We start from the raw sequence: 14,678 nt of genomic DNA, 5'->3' as shown, positions 1-14,678 counted from the left end.
TTTTACATGTGTTGTGAATAGCACTAATGTGCTATTGCTGTGTCTATTTTTGGTTTTGGAGAGAGTGAGAGAAAGGGAGTGAGCGAAAGAAAGTGAGAAAAAGAGAGTGAGAGAAATAGAGAGAGAGAAATAGAGAGAGGCAAGCATGCTGCAGAAAACAACAAAGGGTGGGGATGATGAGTGCATGTTTGTGTGGTAAATGTGAGATACAGTACACTGAAATGTGAACAAAAGAATGGCTGCAAGGAGGCTCAACAGGTCCTGCAGAAAACAAAGGAGAAGAGTAAAAGGAGAGGGAGGATAGTAAGAGAGAGAAAAGGGTGTTTGAAAGAAGGGAAGGGTGTGAAAGCTCCAGCAGCCTCAACGCTGCTGCCTACTTACCATAATCACTGTTTCCTTCATTTCATAACTACGCCTGTTACATCACACAGCCTCTTACCCACTGATTCATCTCACCCAGTGAATCAGAAAAACACAAAGGCACATCAACCCAGCCGGCAAGCCCTTACCGGGCTGCTGGTGGCAACAGAGCAGCTCACCAGACAATATCAGACCCCTGACAGTAAAATGATGGCATGCATCATGGTGTTATCTCACTGTTAGTCCAACGGCATATTATGGGCTGACAGTTGGCATGCCACTAGTAGACCTATGTTGGCATGCCGATGCAGGCCCATTGGTTGGCATTCCGATGACAGACCGACGTTGGCATTGCATTGTTAGACCAACGACCTGCATGCCGATGTACTCCAATGGTCGGCATGCCATTGGTAGACGGATGCCACGGGGGGAAGAAGTACCACATTCCAAAACAGTGATTGACTGATTGATGGATGATTGATTGGCAAATAAAACATGGTTTGGTTTTGCCGATAGAGGGCCACTGATTCTACCGACAACGGGCATCTCATCGGCAATGGCAAATGCACATTTCTATTTCTTCAGAAAATGCTTTTGTGTTGCACAAACACCTGTTACTGCGATCTTCATGGCCATTCTGCATGATCTAGCACAATGCAGCAGACGACTTTCTAATAAATTCCAATAATGTTTGCTTATTTTTTTGGACTGCATGATTTCTTTTTTATCAACCTACTGTAATATATCCTCATAAAAACAAGTAGGTGGTTAATCACAGGTGCCTAGACCTATAGTGTATTTTAGTAAAACAAATCAAACCTGAAACCGAATTCGCAGTTTAAATTTGACTGTAAAAAAGTTGTCAAGGCACGCAGAGAGAAGAGACTTTGGTAAGAAAAAAAGATTGGAACTACGTTTCTTTTCTTACACTTACAGCCATTCAGTAGAATAAGAGAAAATGCGAAACCCACTATCAGAGCAATTCAGTATCCTTTTGAGACAGCAATATTATTATTTTCTAGACACAACATACATAAATCTTAAAAAAATAAATAATAATAATAAACTAGGAAAACCTAAGGGGGGGAAAAGAAGAAAACCTAGAATACAACAGCTTTCTGGTAATATTTCCCACGATGTTGTTGTGACATACTACCACACTTTCCCACGCACGCGGGAACCTTGAGATATCCTCCTTAAGCGCGCGAAAGGGATGCGCGCCGCTGCCGGGGGCACGAGGCGGGCCAGAGGAGCGAGGTCATGTGAGAGTCCACACGCCGAAAGTAGATTACAGAGAGCGAGAAAAGGCAGTACGCTTGAGTCGTGGAGAGAGGTGGGAAGACCAGGAGAGTTGGCTACATTATTGTATTGCATACAGCGCACGCTTTATCACAAGAGACATACTGGGCTGCACGGAGTGAATACGGAAACATTATTACCGATATTCTGTTGTTTTGTTTGTTTTACAAGCGTTAGAAAACATATGAAGATTTGTTGTTTTTACCTTTTTCAACAGCTCCATTTTGGAGCTAAAAAAAAACGTATATCATATTTATATTTATCGGTTTTATTTTCATGTTCTGGAGTTTTATGACTCAAAGATAATACTACAGCAACAACAACAACAACAACAACAACAACAACAACAACATGAGAGGTGAGTTTACATTTACTTTGATTGTTTAATGTATAGCTATATATAAAATGTTGATATGTTTATACCTGTTTGAATAGTTCAATTGTATGTATAGGCTTTGTAGATGCATTACAGTTTGTTTTTTTCTTGTGGTGGAAGGCTAAACATTATTAGGTAACTTTGAGATTGAAGTGCGTATGTCGTAACCAGGCGCGCATGCAATAACGTCGACAGATAAACTGCAACGGATAGCTGCTTGGCAGTGAGATATCACAGTCTAATGCAAATACTGTCGACCTATCTGTCTCTATGATGTTTTACAATGGTCGCGCAACTTAAAGTCAGACTGAATGTGACATTTGTTCAAGAGTATCAATTAAAGTTTTTTGAAAAAATGTTTTGAATTTGAGTATAACGTGTGCATGACTTTTACCAGGTGTTAGATAGGCTGGATATAATATAGGTTGCACATGTGTGCACAGTGTGGACGTTATCTTTGACGCTGATTTAATTTGCCTTTGTATGTTTGAAAGTGACAAGAATAATTTGGATGTAGTTACTTTATTCGGCCAGCAAGCGTCTTTTGGTTATGTAAGAAAAGGGAGGTGGGGAAGAGTGATGCCAGCATGGCCGCCAGTGTGAGGGAGAGGGGGGAGTCCGCTGTTCCATTGACCTAGTTCTGTCATTGAGGATTACACAGCATTCAGGGTGGAGGGGAAGGAGGGAGGATGGGTGGAGGATGCATGGCTGTTGAGGGCTTTCGTCATCTCTAAGAGCCTATTATCATAATTGAAAATCATTCCTAGGGCATTCATCAGCAGGATAGAAACTGGCCGTGGTTGGAGGTTGGCGGGGTTTTAGTGGCAGCTCAGGCGGGTTATCTGTCAATAACCGCACCTAATGGTGCACAAAGTAACTTTAACAAACCTGGAAGAAGTAGAATAGAATAGTCAAGTACATTTTTAATATTACATAATGAAATTATATGATATTGATATGATGTTAATATTTCAGGGCCTACATTTACAATGGTTTTCTTTCAAATGTCTACAAATGATAAGGTCCTCACAAAATTAAAAAGAAAATGTAAGCAAGTATTAGTCAGTTCATAAAAGGATAACACAACTGCATGATGAAAACATCAATATTGTTATTGACCTTTCCCCACAATGAATCATTCATAGTTTCAGTTTGTTTTTCCAAACACATAATCAATATGCCTTTGAAGTTATTATGGAGTACAGTGCTCAGTAATCGCACTTGGAGCCCAACCATGTGTCAAAGGGATGCACTCTGGGCTGGGTCACAGCAGGATAAAGTCACCGACATCCTACATTTAGATCACAACATGACACATTAGGCCGTCAATTTCCTTTGTCAGCTTACTTTCTTACATAACCCGGAATATATATATATCTCATCCATTGAGTGTTCAACCACTGCATCAATACAAATAATTATTGGCTTCCATTCTCTTCAACTGTCCACACCTCCATAGGAGCAGTGTGACAAGTCAGTCAAGGCAGGTCTCAGTACCAGGGCTGCATTCCAAGAAGCATACGAGGGTAATCTGTACATCCTTGGTATCAGTCTTACTGTTATGGGATACTGTCAAACCCTGGGCAACAATGTAGCGGCTGCAGCAAGGACATGCATGCAATGCATTAATGAGTGAGAAGAATCCTATCCTCCACCACACGGTTCTGCGGTGCTGCAGCCTTATAGGGCGTAGTTTTAGCGAGGGATCAAAGCAGAGAGACAGAGACAGCTCAACACTCCCAAGGGCATTGTAGAGCTCTAGCTCAAAGTCGCTATCTGTCAGGGGATGTTCACGAACGGCTATGTGTGAAGGTGCCTCTCTCTGACAACTGGACGCTAAGTTTCCACCCCCTGAAAGCATTAACCCCTACAGTGGCCTAATCTAATGTGTATTCACGATCACATGCTTCATGGACCAAGGGCGACCATGCTTGATCGCGGCTGGACGCCATCTCTTTGATTCTCTTTGATTATGAATCATTTGAAATAAGCCCTAAAATACCCAATGTTTCCACATCAGTTCCCCAGTAAAAATAAATTACTGACATTGTACGAGAGCAGAGCTGTGTAGACATGGACATGTAGTATAATTTAAGGAGCTGTGGTTGTATAGCACGACCCCAAATGTGTTCCAGTGGCAAAGATGAGCACACAAGATTATATGGTGTATTTCAGAGCTGTCAGGGAAATGCAGATTGATATGTTACAGCCAAAATTATATATATATATATATATATATATATATATATCAACCGTATGGGACAGCAGGCAGAGGAGTTAAATACACAGAAAGGGGAGATGTGAAGTGAATATTTCATATCCCAATGTGAAGCCGCAAACCGCAACCACACAGACAGGGATGAATGCTAAAACCCAACAGCGGAAAAGGAAAAAGGATTAAGAAACAGTACTTTAATCATGGAGAGGATTTGTGAATAGGATGTTATGTCATTCTTTCCCTAGTAGCCTGTCAGGAAGAATTATTTGAGTAACACTGACTGCCTATTAGCTAATTGTAACTATAGGCTAGCTGGATCATCAGAGAACATTACTGGCACCTTACGGTCCTCAGTGCCTCTCAGTCCACTCCTGTTACTTATACTGAGAGGAATTACTCAAGTCTTCTAGTGCATATTTAAAGAGTGCGTGTGTATATATATATATATATATCTGCCTCTTACTTCACTCTGTGTACTGTCTCTATGTACTGTAGGTAACTCTGAAGGGGGGCGAGAACTATGGGGTATCGGCACAGCTGCTTAGAACAGGTGTCAGGTGAAGGCCTCAGAGGCAGCCTAGAGAGATTGTTATGCCATATGAACTGCCATTATGAAAGTGCCGCCCCTGGACCTTGCAATAACGTTGTAGAGCCAGAGTACGTTACGTAATGCATACTACAGGTATATATACCTTACAGCAACTTTAATATACTTGAAATGTAGGTGAAGCATATGTCACATCAATGCAAAGTGCAAGGTTAATAGCACCTTTGGACTTTCAGTTGAGCTGTTTGATTAGGTAAGATAACAGAGCGAGGTCCCCATAGCTGTGGGTTTACTGGTAAGACAAGGAACTTGCTGACCGACAAAGATTGACACCTTAACTGGCTGACACAGAGTACCTTCACATCTCTAGATACAGGGCACTAAGGAATTGGTTTACTGCACTAAAACGCACTAAACTGCACTAAAACGCAATCTACAGATTGTGATAACATTTCCAGTGAATTGGCTAGTGCATTTGCCCTAATTGCTCTGATGTCAGCTTGAGTCTGTCTTTGTAGAGCTATTAAAGGATAATGTCTTGAACATTAATTTGACTATAGTGTACTCCTCCACCTAGTAAAAAGCTGTTCCAACAGCAGGGCTGTTATTTGATGTCTATTGATTAATTTGTAAACAGCAATCTCCAGGAACTCTGCTGACAACTGCCATTGCTACATACAGTATCACTTGAACTGGACATTATATACTTTCACATGACTAATACATTTTCCTGGTATTTATCAATCATCCATTTTAAAGGCTTGAAGCGTACTCATGTGTTTAAGTCATGAGCAGCTTATGTAACTCTTGACTAGCCCAGACTGCTTCTGTAGCAGCCCTGCAGAAGGCCTCAGTGGCCATACTCAAGTATAAATAGCTTCATGGTCGGCGCAGAGACAGCTGAAACTGCACTCAAATACTTGACATGCTGCCACAAGTTGAGAGTGAGTGTAAGTTACTTGCCCCTTTAGAATCCTACTGTAGATATTCAAAAAAACACTCTGGCCCTCCCTGCTGTTACATAAGTGGAAAATGTCAGTTGGACCCAGTATTATTTACTCTGCGTTTCTAAAGTGCTCATCAATCTTTCATTAATTAAACCCTAGACTGTTTTTGTAGGACCACTCAGTGATTCAGTCAGATTTAGTTCCACCTTAACACAGAAGAAATCAGATTAAAGGCCTTGCAAGGCTGCCAACCAAAGCCCCTCCCCCTTGCTGAATGGGAAAGTGTGTCAGTAGAACAGCTCTCTCTCATAGCCTGACTGTGCTGCCCAGCAGCTGAGTGGCAGGTGAGAGAACCAGTCAGAGACAAAGCTATGCACTCAGGAGCCAATGGGAGCAGGGAGGGAAAGGAAGGAGGTATGCTCGTCACCACGTTGCTAGGGCGACCTCCCCTGAATGAGTGTGTTCGTGGAATGCAGCCAGACGGCAGTTATATAACAGGGAGAGGGTGGGGGTGAGAGAGGGAGAGAGAGAGAGGGAGAGAAAGAGTGAGAAAGAGAGAGAGAGAGAGAGAGAGAGACAGAGGTTTTTTTCCACTGGCTTTATTTATTTATTTCCCTGGTTGCTTTTTGTAGGTCAGTGGGAATTCTATCCAGCGGAAACACTCAGATGTCTCACTCACATTATACAAAAGACTCCCCAATGGAGTAGGTAGAATATAGTCTGTGTTTCCCTCCCTATCTATAAAGCTGAGATTTTCACTTTGTTGTCAGTCACTAAAGTCAGTAACGACTTTGCCAGCCGTGTGACGCACTTCTCTACTCACAGCTTGGACAATCGGTTGGGCGTGAGGTGTTTTTCTGACGAGGCGGTAAAGGACAGTTAATACCGTTGCAGCAAATTAAATGTTGCTTAATGTCCTGCGTCACTGTACCAAAGTAGGTTAAAAAATGGTCTATCACACTCTCCGCAGTCAAAGCAAAAAGCAAAGGAAAGAAAAAAATCCTTTCTTTTTCGACTGGCTAACATGAAGTTAACCCTGAAGGAGGAGCAGAGCTGGTGAAACTTTATAACCCAGGGCCTCAGCTAATGCAATTGACTTGCTATTCTGGGCCAGAGGAGGCCCTGCCACTTATAAACAGCATAATGAAAAGACAGCCTGTTCTAGAGGGGGAGAGCTCAGGCCTGTCCTGTGTGCTAAGGTCGATACTATGTGTTTCTTTTGTAGTTTGTGCATGATGTCATTGCAAACCAATTTCTTCTGTTCGTCCCACGAGTTGACATTTAAACTGCTTATGAATAAACCTTGTATCTTATTACGTTTGTGCGGAATTCCGGAAAATGCGCCTTAAGTACCTTGGGAGTACAGATTCAGAGTGTAGTTTTGCTACCTTGTCATTACTTCTTTGATATGGCTTCAGACATTAATATGTTGTTTATCTCCACTTGCACTTTCAATGGGGCATGAAGTCAACAGGAGCTACCGCTCCTTATCATCAGACTATTGAACCATGGCCCTGGCCTCTTACAGTAAAAGCACTCTGACGACAGTGTTCCAGGCTGAACACAGATATTGTTGAACTTGAATGTATTACCAGTCAATAATTCACATCCACCAAACATTTAACACATTTCTGTATTCCCTCTCCTTCCACCCCCAGCTCAAATTGAGGTAATACCCTGCAAGATCTGCGGGGACAAGTCGTCAGGGATCCACTATGGAGTGATCACCTGTGAAGGCTGCAAGGTGAGAGCCCCTCCACGTCACAGGGCCTTTCAGGTCTATTTACTCCTCTCCTGTGTGCTATTTCAAATCTGCCTTAAACAATAAATTATCGCTATTGATTTATGTTATGTATGACTAGCCCAGCAGGCATGCTGACCTAGTATCGTCCCCTCGTTCATTCAATGCGTATTGTGTGTGTTTAAGGGTTTCTTCAGACGCAGCCAGCAGAACAATGCTATGTACTCCTGCTCCCGGCAGAGGAACTGTCTGATAGACCGCACCAACAGGAACCGCTGCCAGCACTGCCGGCTGCAGAAGTGTCTGGCCCTGGGCATGAGCCGTGACGGTGAGAAAACTGTCTGTCTGTCTGCCTGTCTGTCTGCATATCTGTCTGTCTGTCTGCCTGTCTCTCTGTCTGTCTGCCTGTCTCTCTGTCTGTCTGCCTGTCTGTCTCTGCCTGTCTGCCTGTCTGCCTGTCTGTCTGCCTGCCTGTCTGCCTGTCTGTCTGCCTGTCTGCCTCTGTCTGCCTGTCTGTCTGTCTATACATCCATCTATCTTATTCTGTATATTTGATCCTTTATTTGCTAGATTTTCTCTGTATTTGACTTGACAACCTCATAATGAAATTCCTTGATTACTGACTGGTCTCCTGTTTCCATCCCTGTGCAGCCGTGAAGTTTGGCCGCATGTCGAAAAAGCAGCGTGACAGCCTGTACGCCGAGGTCCAGAAGCACCAGCAGTCCCAGGAATTAGCCGTCGCCGTAGCCCGCGAGGAGGGGGCCGAGGTGGGGGGCCACGGCAGGGCCTACAGCAGGGGCTCCAGCGCCGCCCTCAGCGACCTGGACGACATCACCACACTGCCCGACGGTCTGCTGTTCGACCTGCCCCTGACACCGGAGGGCGCCGAAGAGTACCGCAACATGGAGATGCTGGGGGGCAGCGGCGGGAGCAGCTCCTCTTCCCAGAGCTCGCCGGAACAGAACGGGCTGGACTTCGGGGACGGCAACCACCACATCAAGCATGAATACCAGCTGTTGCACGAGTCCGGCCTATTCACACACGCGCTGCTCAACCCCCTGCCTGAGGGGTTCTCCCTGCTCGAGATAGGTCAGTCAAGCTCTGATATGACATCACTCCACTGTCTACTGTACCTGAAAGTCAATTGTGTTGTTGACAGATAAACAGTATGATACATTTAGAATTGCATCAGGCTGAGACTTGATTATTTTTCCCTGTGTGTGTGTGTGTGTGTGTGTGTGTGTGTGTGGTTGAAAGGCAACCTATAGTTAATTATTTCTTTTTTCGTTTTACGCTACGTTTTTCAGAGCGCATAACACAGAGTGTTGTGAAGTCCCACATTGAGACGAGCCAGTACGGCACAGAGGAACTGAAGAGACTGGTCTGGACCTTGTACAGCAGCGAGGAGACCCGCACTTTTCAGAGCAAGGTAAACATCCGCCTCACAACAGAACAAACAAGCTGTTATGCAGCTGATTCCAATTTGTTTTTATTGTCCCCAGAGGACAAATGTGCTTTGCGTGCAGCATTGAAAAACATACAAAACACAGAATTATGGGAGACAATTTAAAAGGTGGTTAATGCAGAATATCGATGACATTGCTATAACCTAACGTTGTACAGTGTCACATTGTAGTAATATGTATATGTATGGATATCCGGGGACATTCCTACCTTGGATAACCCTCTGGCTTCTCTCTTTAGGCTGCAGAGATCATGTGGCAGCAGTGTGCCATCCACCTCACCAACGCCATCCAGTATGTAGTAGAGTTCGCCAAGCGCATCACTGGATTCATGGATCTTTGTCAGAATGACCAGATAATTCTTCTCAAAGCAGGTCAGTACCTATTTGCACCGAATGTACATTTTCACCACTCGTATCCATGCTTAAGCTTCTGTACATTATGACCGGTTCACCTGAAAGCTTGGCCCACCATGCAGACAGCTTGAGGTTAGCCTCAAGTTCAGAGTAGTTATTTTGAACAACATTCAACCGTTTTTACGACAGAACTTGTGAGCCTGCAGTAAAACAAATAGACGTCTGTACACATGGATTGTCTGCGTTAGCATGTCATTTACAAACTTATTTCACTTAGTCTGTGCTCACAGTGACAGAAGAAGACATTATAACATACTCTAAAGTTAGAGAGGGACGTTCTAACATACGTTACGTCAGTCGCTACAGAGGACAAATGTCATGTTTTGTTTACTTCTGAGGGGAAAAAATATTTTTGTCTCTAACAATGGCTCTTCTTGTCTTTCTTCTGCCCCAACTGTTGTGCTTTGTTTGTTCATCATCATTGTTTTAACTGTAACAAATATGTGCTTGAATTGGAAACCTTGTGTCTCAAAAAACATTGCTTTTTGTCATCCAAATCTATTTTGATCATATGATGTTTATTCTTTTTTTGTTTTACTTTTATTGGCTGTAAACATGGAATTCTTATTTTATTCATGGTTTTTTTTGTGGAGCATCCTTCGTCTTCTGTCTCTCTCTCTCTCTCTCTTCCCCTCCCTCTGTCCATCTTTGCTGTCCTCTTCAGGATGTCTGGATGTCCTTCTGATCCGCATGTGTCGCGCCTACAACCCCAACAACAACACCCTCCTGTTTGATGGAAAGTTTGCCAGCGCTCAGCTTTTCAAAGCTCTCGGTGAGTGCCTCCGTACGAACCAGGCTTTCAGAATTCCCCCATGACGTATGCACACTGCAACCATTAAATCTTTGAGGTGACTTGTCAAAATGTATCCTGTCAGGGCTTTCTGTTTTGATGACTAATGTTTCCCCCCGCCCCCCGTCCCCCCCCAGGCTGTGATGACCTTGTGAGTGCGGTGTATGACCTGGCTAAGAGTCTGAGCCGCATGCAGCTGTCTGAGGAGGAGATGGCCCTCTTCAGTGCTGCTGTGCTGCTGTCACCAGGTGAGAATCACTACTTTGAAAACTCACTAAACTCTTTAGTCTTTTTGCATACTCCCAGAGGAATACACACACACACACACACACACACACACAGTCTACCTACAGATGCATATACAGCACACAGAGCCCCTGGAGCAGGGTTGGAGCATAATGGATCTCATGACAGATGTATGAGTGTCGGTGCTCTCTTCTTGTCCTCTAGACCGACCATGGCTGACAGACACCCAGCAGGTGCAGAAGCTCCAGGAGAAGGTTTACCTTGCTCTGCAGCATTGTCTACACAGAGGTGGATCATCGGAGGAGAAACTGGCAAAGGTACAGAGGATGACATGCAATGTCTATCTATTTCGATGACTGTGTTAACGTTTTTTTTTTTTTTTTTTTTTTAGAATGTGAATGTATTATAAAGTATACGATAGACCGGGAAAAATACTGGGAAAAGAAAAAAACGTGGAAAATACTCATTCTCTGTTTCTCTTTCCTCTTCTCTTCTCGTCTGTCTTTCTACCTCTAAGATGGTGTCTAAGCTACCCATGATGAAGTCTATCTGCAACCTCCACATCGACAAGCTGGAGTTTTTCCGTCTGCTCCACCCAGAGACGGCGTTCAGTTTCCCCCCTCTGTACCGGGAGGTGTTTGCCAGTGAAATCACCTTCCCAGACTCCACCGAGGGCTAAACTATATAGCCACTGATGAGAGTGATGCATACAGAGACAGAAAGGTGTAGGGATGGAGAGGCAGGGAGGGAGAGTAATGTGGCAACCAGCAGAAGCAACCAGCAGCTCAGTGACAATCCTGCACGCTACACTTTAGAACACACTCTCACCTCTGACCTCTGACCTCCCGCCCTATGGAGTAGCTTAAACTGCCTTGTGAGCCAGTGTAAGTTACCACCCTATAACACTAGGTGCTGGCTACTAAGTGCATGCTACCTAATGATTTATGTTTTTGAATTAAAAAAAAAACAGTTCTAGAATGTAATTCGCATTCTCAAAACATTTTCTTTATGAGAACATGAAGCTCCCTTAACTTCTCTTGAATGTACCCCACAGACATGCAGCACAGCCCCAGGCTTGAGACAGAATGTACATACAATCCTGCCCCCTTTGTGGAGTTGTGCTTTGTTAAATGCCTGTTTTTGTAATGACGACTACAGCGCATTTTTTGTTGCATCTTTTGGTCGTGCCCATACTTTGCAGTTTTGTATCCGATGGACAAACTGTTTAAAGGGACCAAGATCAAACTGACAGACAGACAGGGTTTTTTGAAGCATGATCGTCATGGACAACCACCCTAGGAGTTGGTTGCCATGCATGCGCACACGCAGCACAAAGATGTAATGCTTATGCTGTCCGACACATGTATTTTTACAGGCTCACATTCAGACACAGCTCTCTATTTTTTGAGATGCAATCAAAGACCTCAGTCCCACTACCTTTTCCCTTTGCAAATGCCACTTAGAGAGCGAAAGACTGAAGAATGACAGAAGTATTTTAAAATGTTCCCTGATGTATAGATACACCTATATATATATATATATATATATATATATATATATATATATATATATATATATATACATATACGTATGTAAGATAAGAATAGTCAAGAATTTATACATTTGCAAGGACTTACTCCTTCCTCGGACAGCAGGGTGGTGGAGGAAAACCAGTCACGGAGTGGGTTCCTTGGTTCCTTGGTTCCTTGGTTCACTCCCTTGGTGCTAGTGCAGAAACTTTCCCAGCCCTCCCTCCACGCCTCACAGAGCGCCACAAACCTCTGGCACAATGAATGCCGTGGGAACCTGTCAGTCCAAGAGTTTGTTGACAGAGGAGAATGCGTGGGAGGAACTGAGTCCAGATGATAAGACACATGAACAGACAGACAAGCCGAAGGTGGCAGAAACAGAAACTATTTCCTCTGCTCTCACCTGCATGGGCACTTCCAACGACCCTTTGACCAGCATGGGAGGGGGGGCGAGTGTCCTGCTCCCACTGCTTTGTATCCAGATAGCCTGCTACACTCTCAGACTGAACTGACAGGTGTGCTTTTTTTGTGAGCTATGCCCTCTCTTTCTCCTAACCCACTCCCCTTCTACCTCACCCTCTTGACAGAGCCATCAGCTACCCCTGAGTTAGGGATTTCTACATTATAGTGTATTATGATATTTCATTATTTGAAGGACAAAAATATACACAAATATTTTATGCAGATCTATTTTTCCAGACTGTTTATTAAATCCAAGAGGAGAGGTGTGTCAGATTAGGTCTTTACTCTCTCCACTGATCTGGTTATGTTGAGAACACTACATCTGCTTCTATGGCTTCAATGAGGGAGCAGCCTTCAATTCATCTCTAGCAGGAAGTCCTACTTAGATTGAGATCTCTCTCAAGAGAGGTTTCACGAGAGAAGGGACATCGGGTGTGGCAGGAAGTTTAATCTTTTGAACAATTCTTAAAAGGGGCATTTTGGATTTGTTAAAAACCCCCACAATGCCATTTCAGTACAAAGCTTGTGGCTACAGCGTAGCCAAGCTGCTGTATGACTAGTTTGGTCTGAACCAGGCTGATAACTACCTTTTACCATAAAGAGACAATCACTTACTGGCCTTGGATGTGTTCTTGTCCAGTTCTATTATATTTAAGTAATCATAACTGAGTTTCACTTTGCACTGCTGGAACAGTGCTGTTCTCTATACTGTATATATTCTTAAATATAGTTGGTATTTAGGGGGATACACTTTTCTGGGTGCTTAAGACAGTGTCAAAATGGGACTGTGCAATAATGTCTTTCCCGATTTCAGTTTGGTGGGCCTACACGGCCCTGTAAGACGGTTCGTTTGACTTCATAAGCACTCCAGCACAGACCGTTCGACAGTACAGTACAGCTCTAACACTACAGTTTTCAAGTTCTCTCATAACACAACATCCAACTTTGACATTAACCTTGTATTAACTGACTTGAGTTGACAGTTTGTAAGGCAGAGAACGATTGTAACGAAGTGTAAATGCTTTGTAAGTTGTTGTTTAGGGCTTTAGATTTGTAATTATTCGTAAAAGTGTAATTTGCAGCCCTTAAAACTGCCACAAGTGTCCCTGTGGTTGGCAGTTCTCTTAGGTGTGCAGTTACATTTCCACTCAGAGTCACTCAGGGAGATAGCTGGGCTCTCTAGTGTCTTCTTCAGTTAGCCTAGCAAGACACCTTGCACCGAATAGATGACCTTAAACCTTGATCACTGTGTACAGTACATATGTTCTTGTGAATGTTGATCGCAGAAGTATCAAAGATTTTACCCCTGTCTAATATCAATATTATTACAGGACGTTTGAGCCTGCTTTTTTTAGAAGAAGAAGAAGAAGAAGAAGAAGAAATATAATTTAAAAAAACAAAATGAAATATAAAAGATGGGTTTTAATCTTTGAATCTTGTGTTGGTTGTTGTGATCTTTTTGTTTCTTCATTTCTATCCTTATCTGTAATATTCGTTTCTCATCAGTTTAGTTTCCTCCTTTTTGTCTTGGAGAGTAGTAATTCTATTTTTTTAAAGAACGTTTTTAAAAAAGTATCTCCCTGTTACTCTGTTGTCATGATCCTTCTGTTTATCATATTTTCATTATATTTTAAGATTGTTATTGAAATCAGTAATTTGTTTTTGTTTTAATAATATATAATTTATGACATGCTATGAATATAAAGAGGTTATTAACACATTTAAGAGTTAAGTTGTACAATGGGGATACAATATGTGGATTTAAGAATGTAATAAAGGTCTTTTTACAGTAAATTGTTATTTGTTTGTGTGTTTTTTCATGCATTGAAAACGTCCAAAACCCTTGAAATGAGCTTCCCTTCAATTCCACCTTATTTTGTTGGCTTTCCACATGTATTATATTTGTACACATATGATAAACATATGTCTGGCTATCCCTCATACATAATATCTATTGTGGTGTGAAATATCTGGGTAGTTTGTTAGATAACAGCATATCACACTTGGTATAACATCTGTTGACAAGATGCAGAATATGTTGAAACTCGTAGCGTATCTTATGGCACAGCTCTAGACGCCTGCAGTAAATCACAGAGCATGCCATGAGTCAAGTTTACCTGGGGGAAAATATGCCCTGGAAGGGAGCTGCAATTGTGCATTTATTGTCCAATAATAAAACTGTGGTCCATAGGGTCCTTTATTAAAATTATACCGTTATATATTAGAGAGATCACGAGAAGACAAAGAAAATGAACTCGTTATCAAAACTCGAAAACAAAAAAGT

At 42.7% G+C, this 14,678-nt stretch overlaps 1 protein-coding gene across 1 annotated transcript; it reads left to right on the top strand.

Moving 5' to 3' along the window:
* The first annotated feature begins 1,621 nt into the window (after positions 1 to 1,621).
* rorca (RAR-related orphan receptor C a) lies at positions 1,622 to 14,182 on the top strand. The gene is made up of 10 exons (XM_083672246.1): positions 1,622 to 2,017; positions 7,406 to 7,491; positions 7,675 to 7,816; positions 8,140 to 8,577; positions 8,796 to 8,917; positions 9,193 to 9,325; positions 10,032 to 10,139; positions 10,295 to 10,405; positions 10,608 to 10,720; positions 10,921 to 14,182. The coding sequence occupies exons 1-10, from the start codon at positions 2,011 to 2,013 to the stop codon at positions 11,080 to 11,082; spliced, it is 1,422 nt and encodes a 473-aa protein (XP_083528372.1). The 5' UTR covers positions 1,622 to 2,010; the 3' UTR covers positions 11,083 to 14,182.
* Positions 14,183 to 14,678: the final 496 nt, after the last annotated feature.

Source organism: Argentina silus (assembly GCF_951799395.1).
Source record: "Argentina silus genome assembly, chromosome: 6".
Classification (NCBI taxonomy): domain Eukaryota; kingdom Metazoa; phylum Chordata; class Actinopteri; order Argentiniformes; family Argentinidae; genus Argentina; species Argentina silus.
This window is presented reverse-complemented; position numbering and strand designations above follow the sequence as displayed.

What these genes read in the sequence shown, in the direction of transcription:
- rorca (XM_083672246.1), top strand. An exon ending in GATAATTCTTCTCAAAGCAG is followed by an intron (nt 9,326 to 10,031) that starts GTCAGTACCTAT and finishes TGTCCTCTTCAG; the next exon opens with GATGTCTGGATGTCCTTCTG. An exon ending in TCAGCTTTTCAAAGCTCTCG is followed by an intron (nt 10,140 to 10,294) that starts GTGAGTGCCTCC and finishes GTCCCCCCCCAG; the next exon opens with GCTGTGATGACCTTGTGAGT.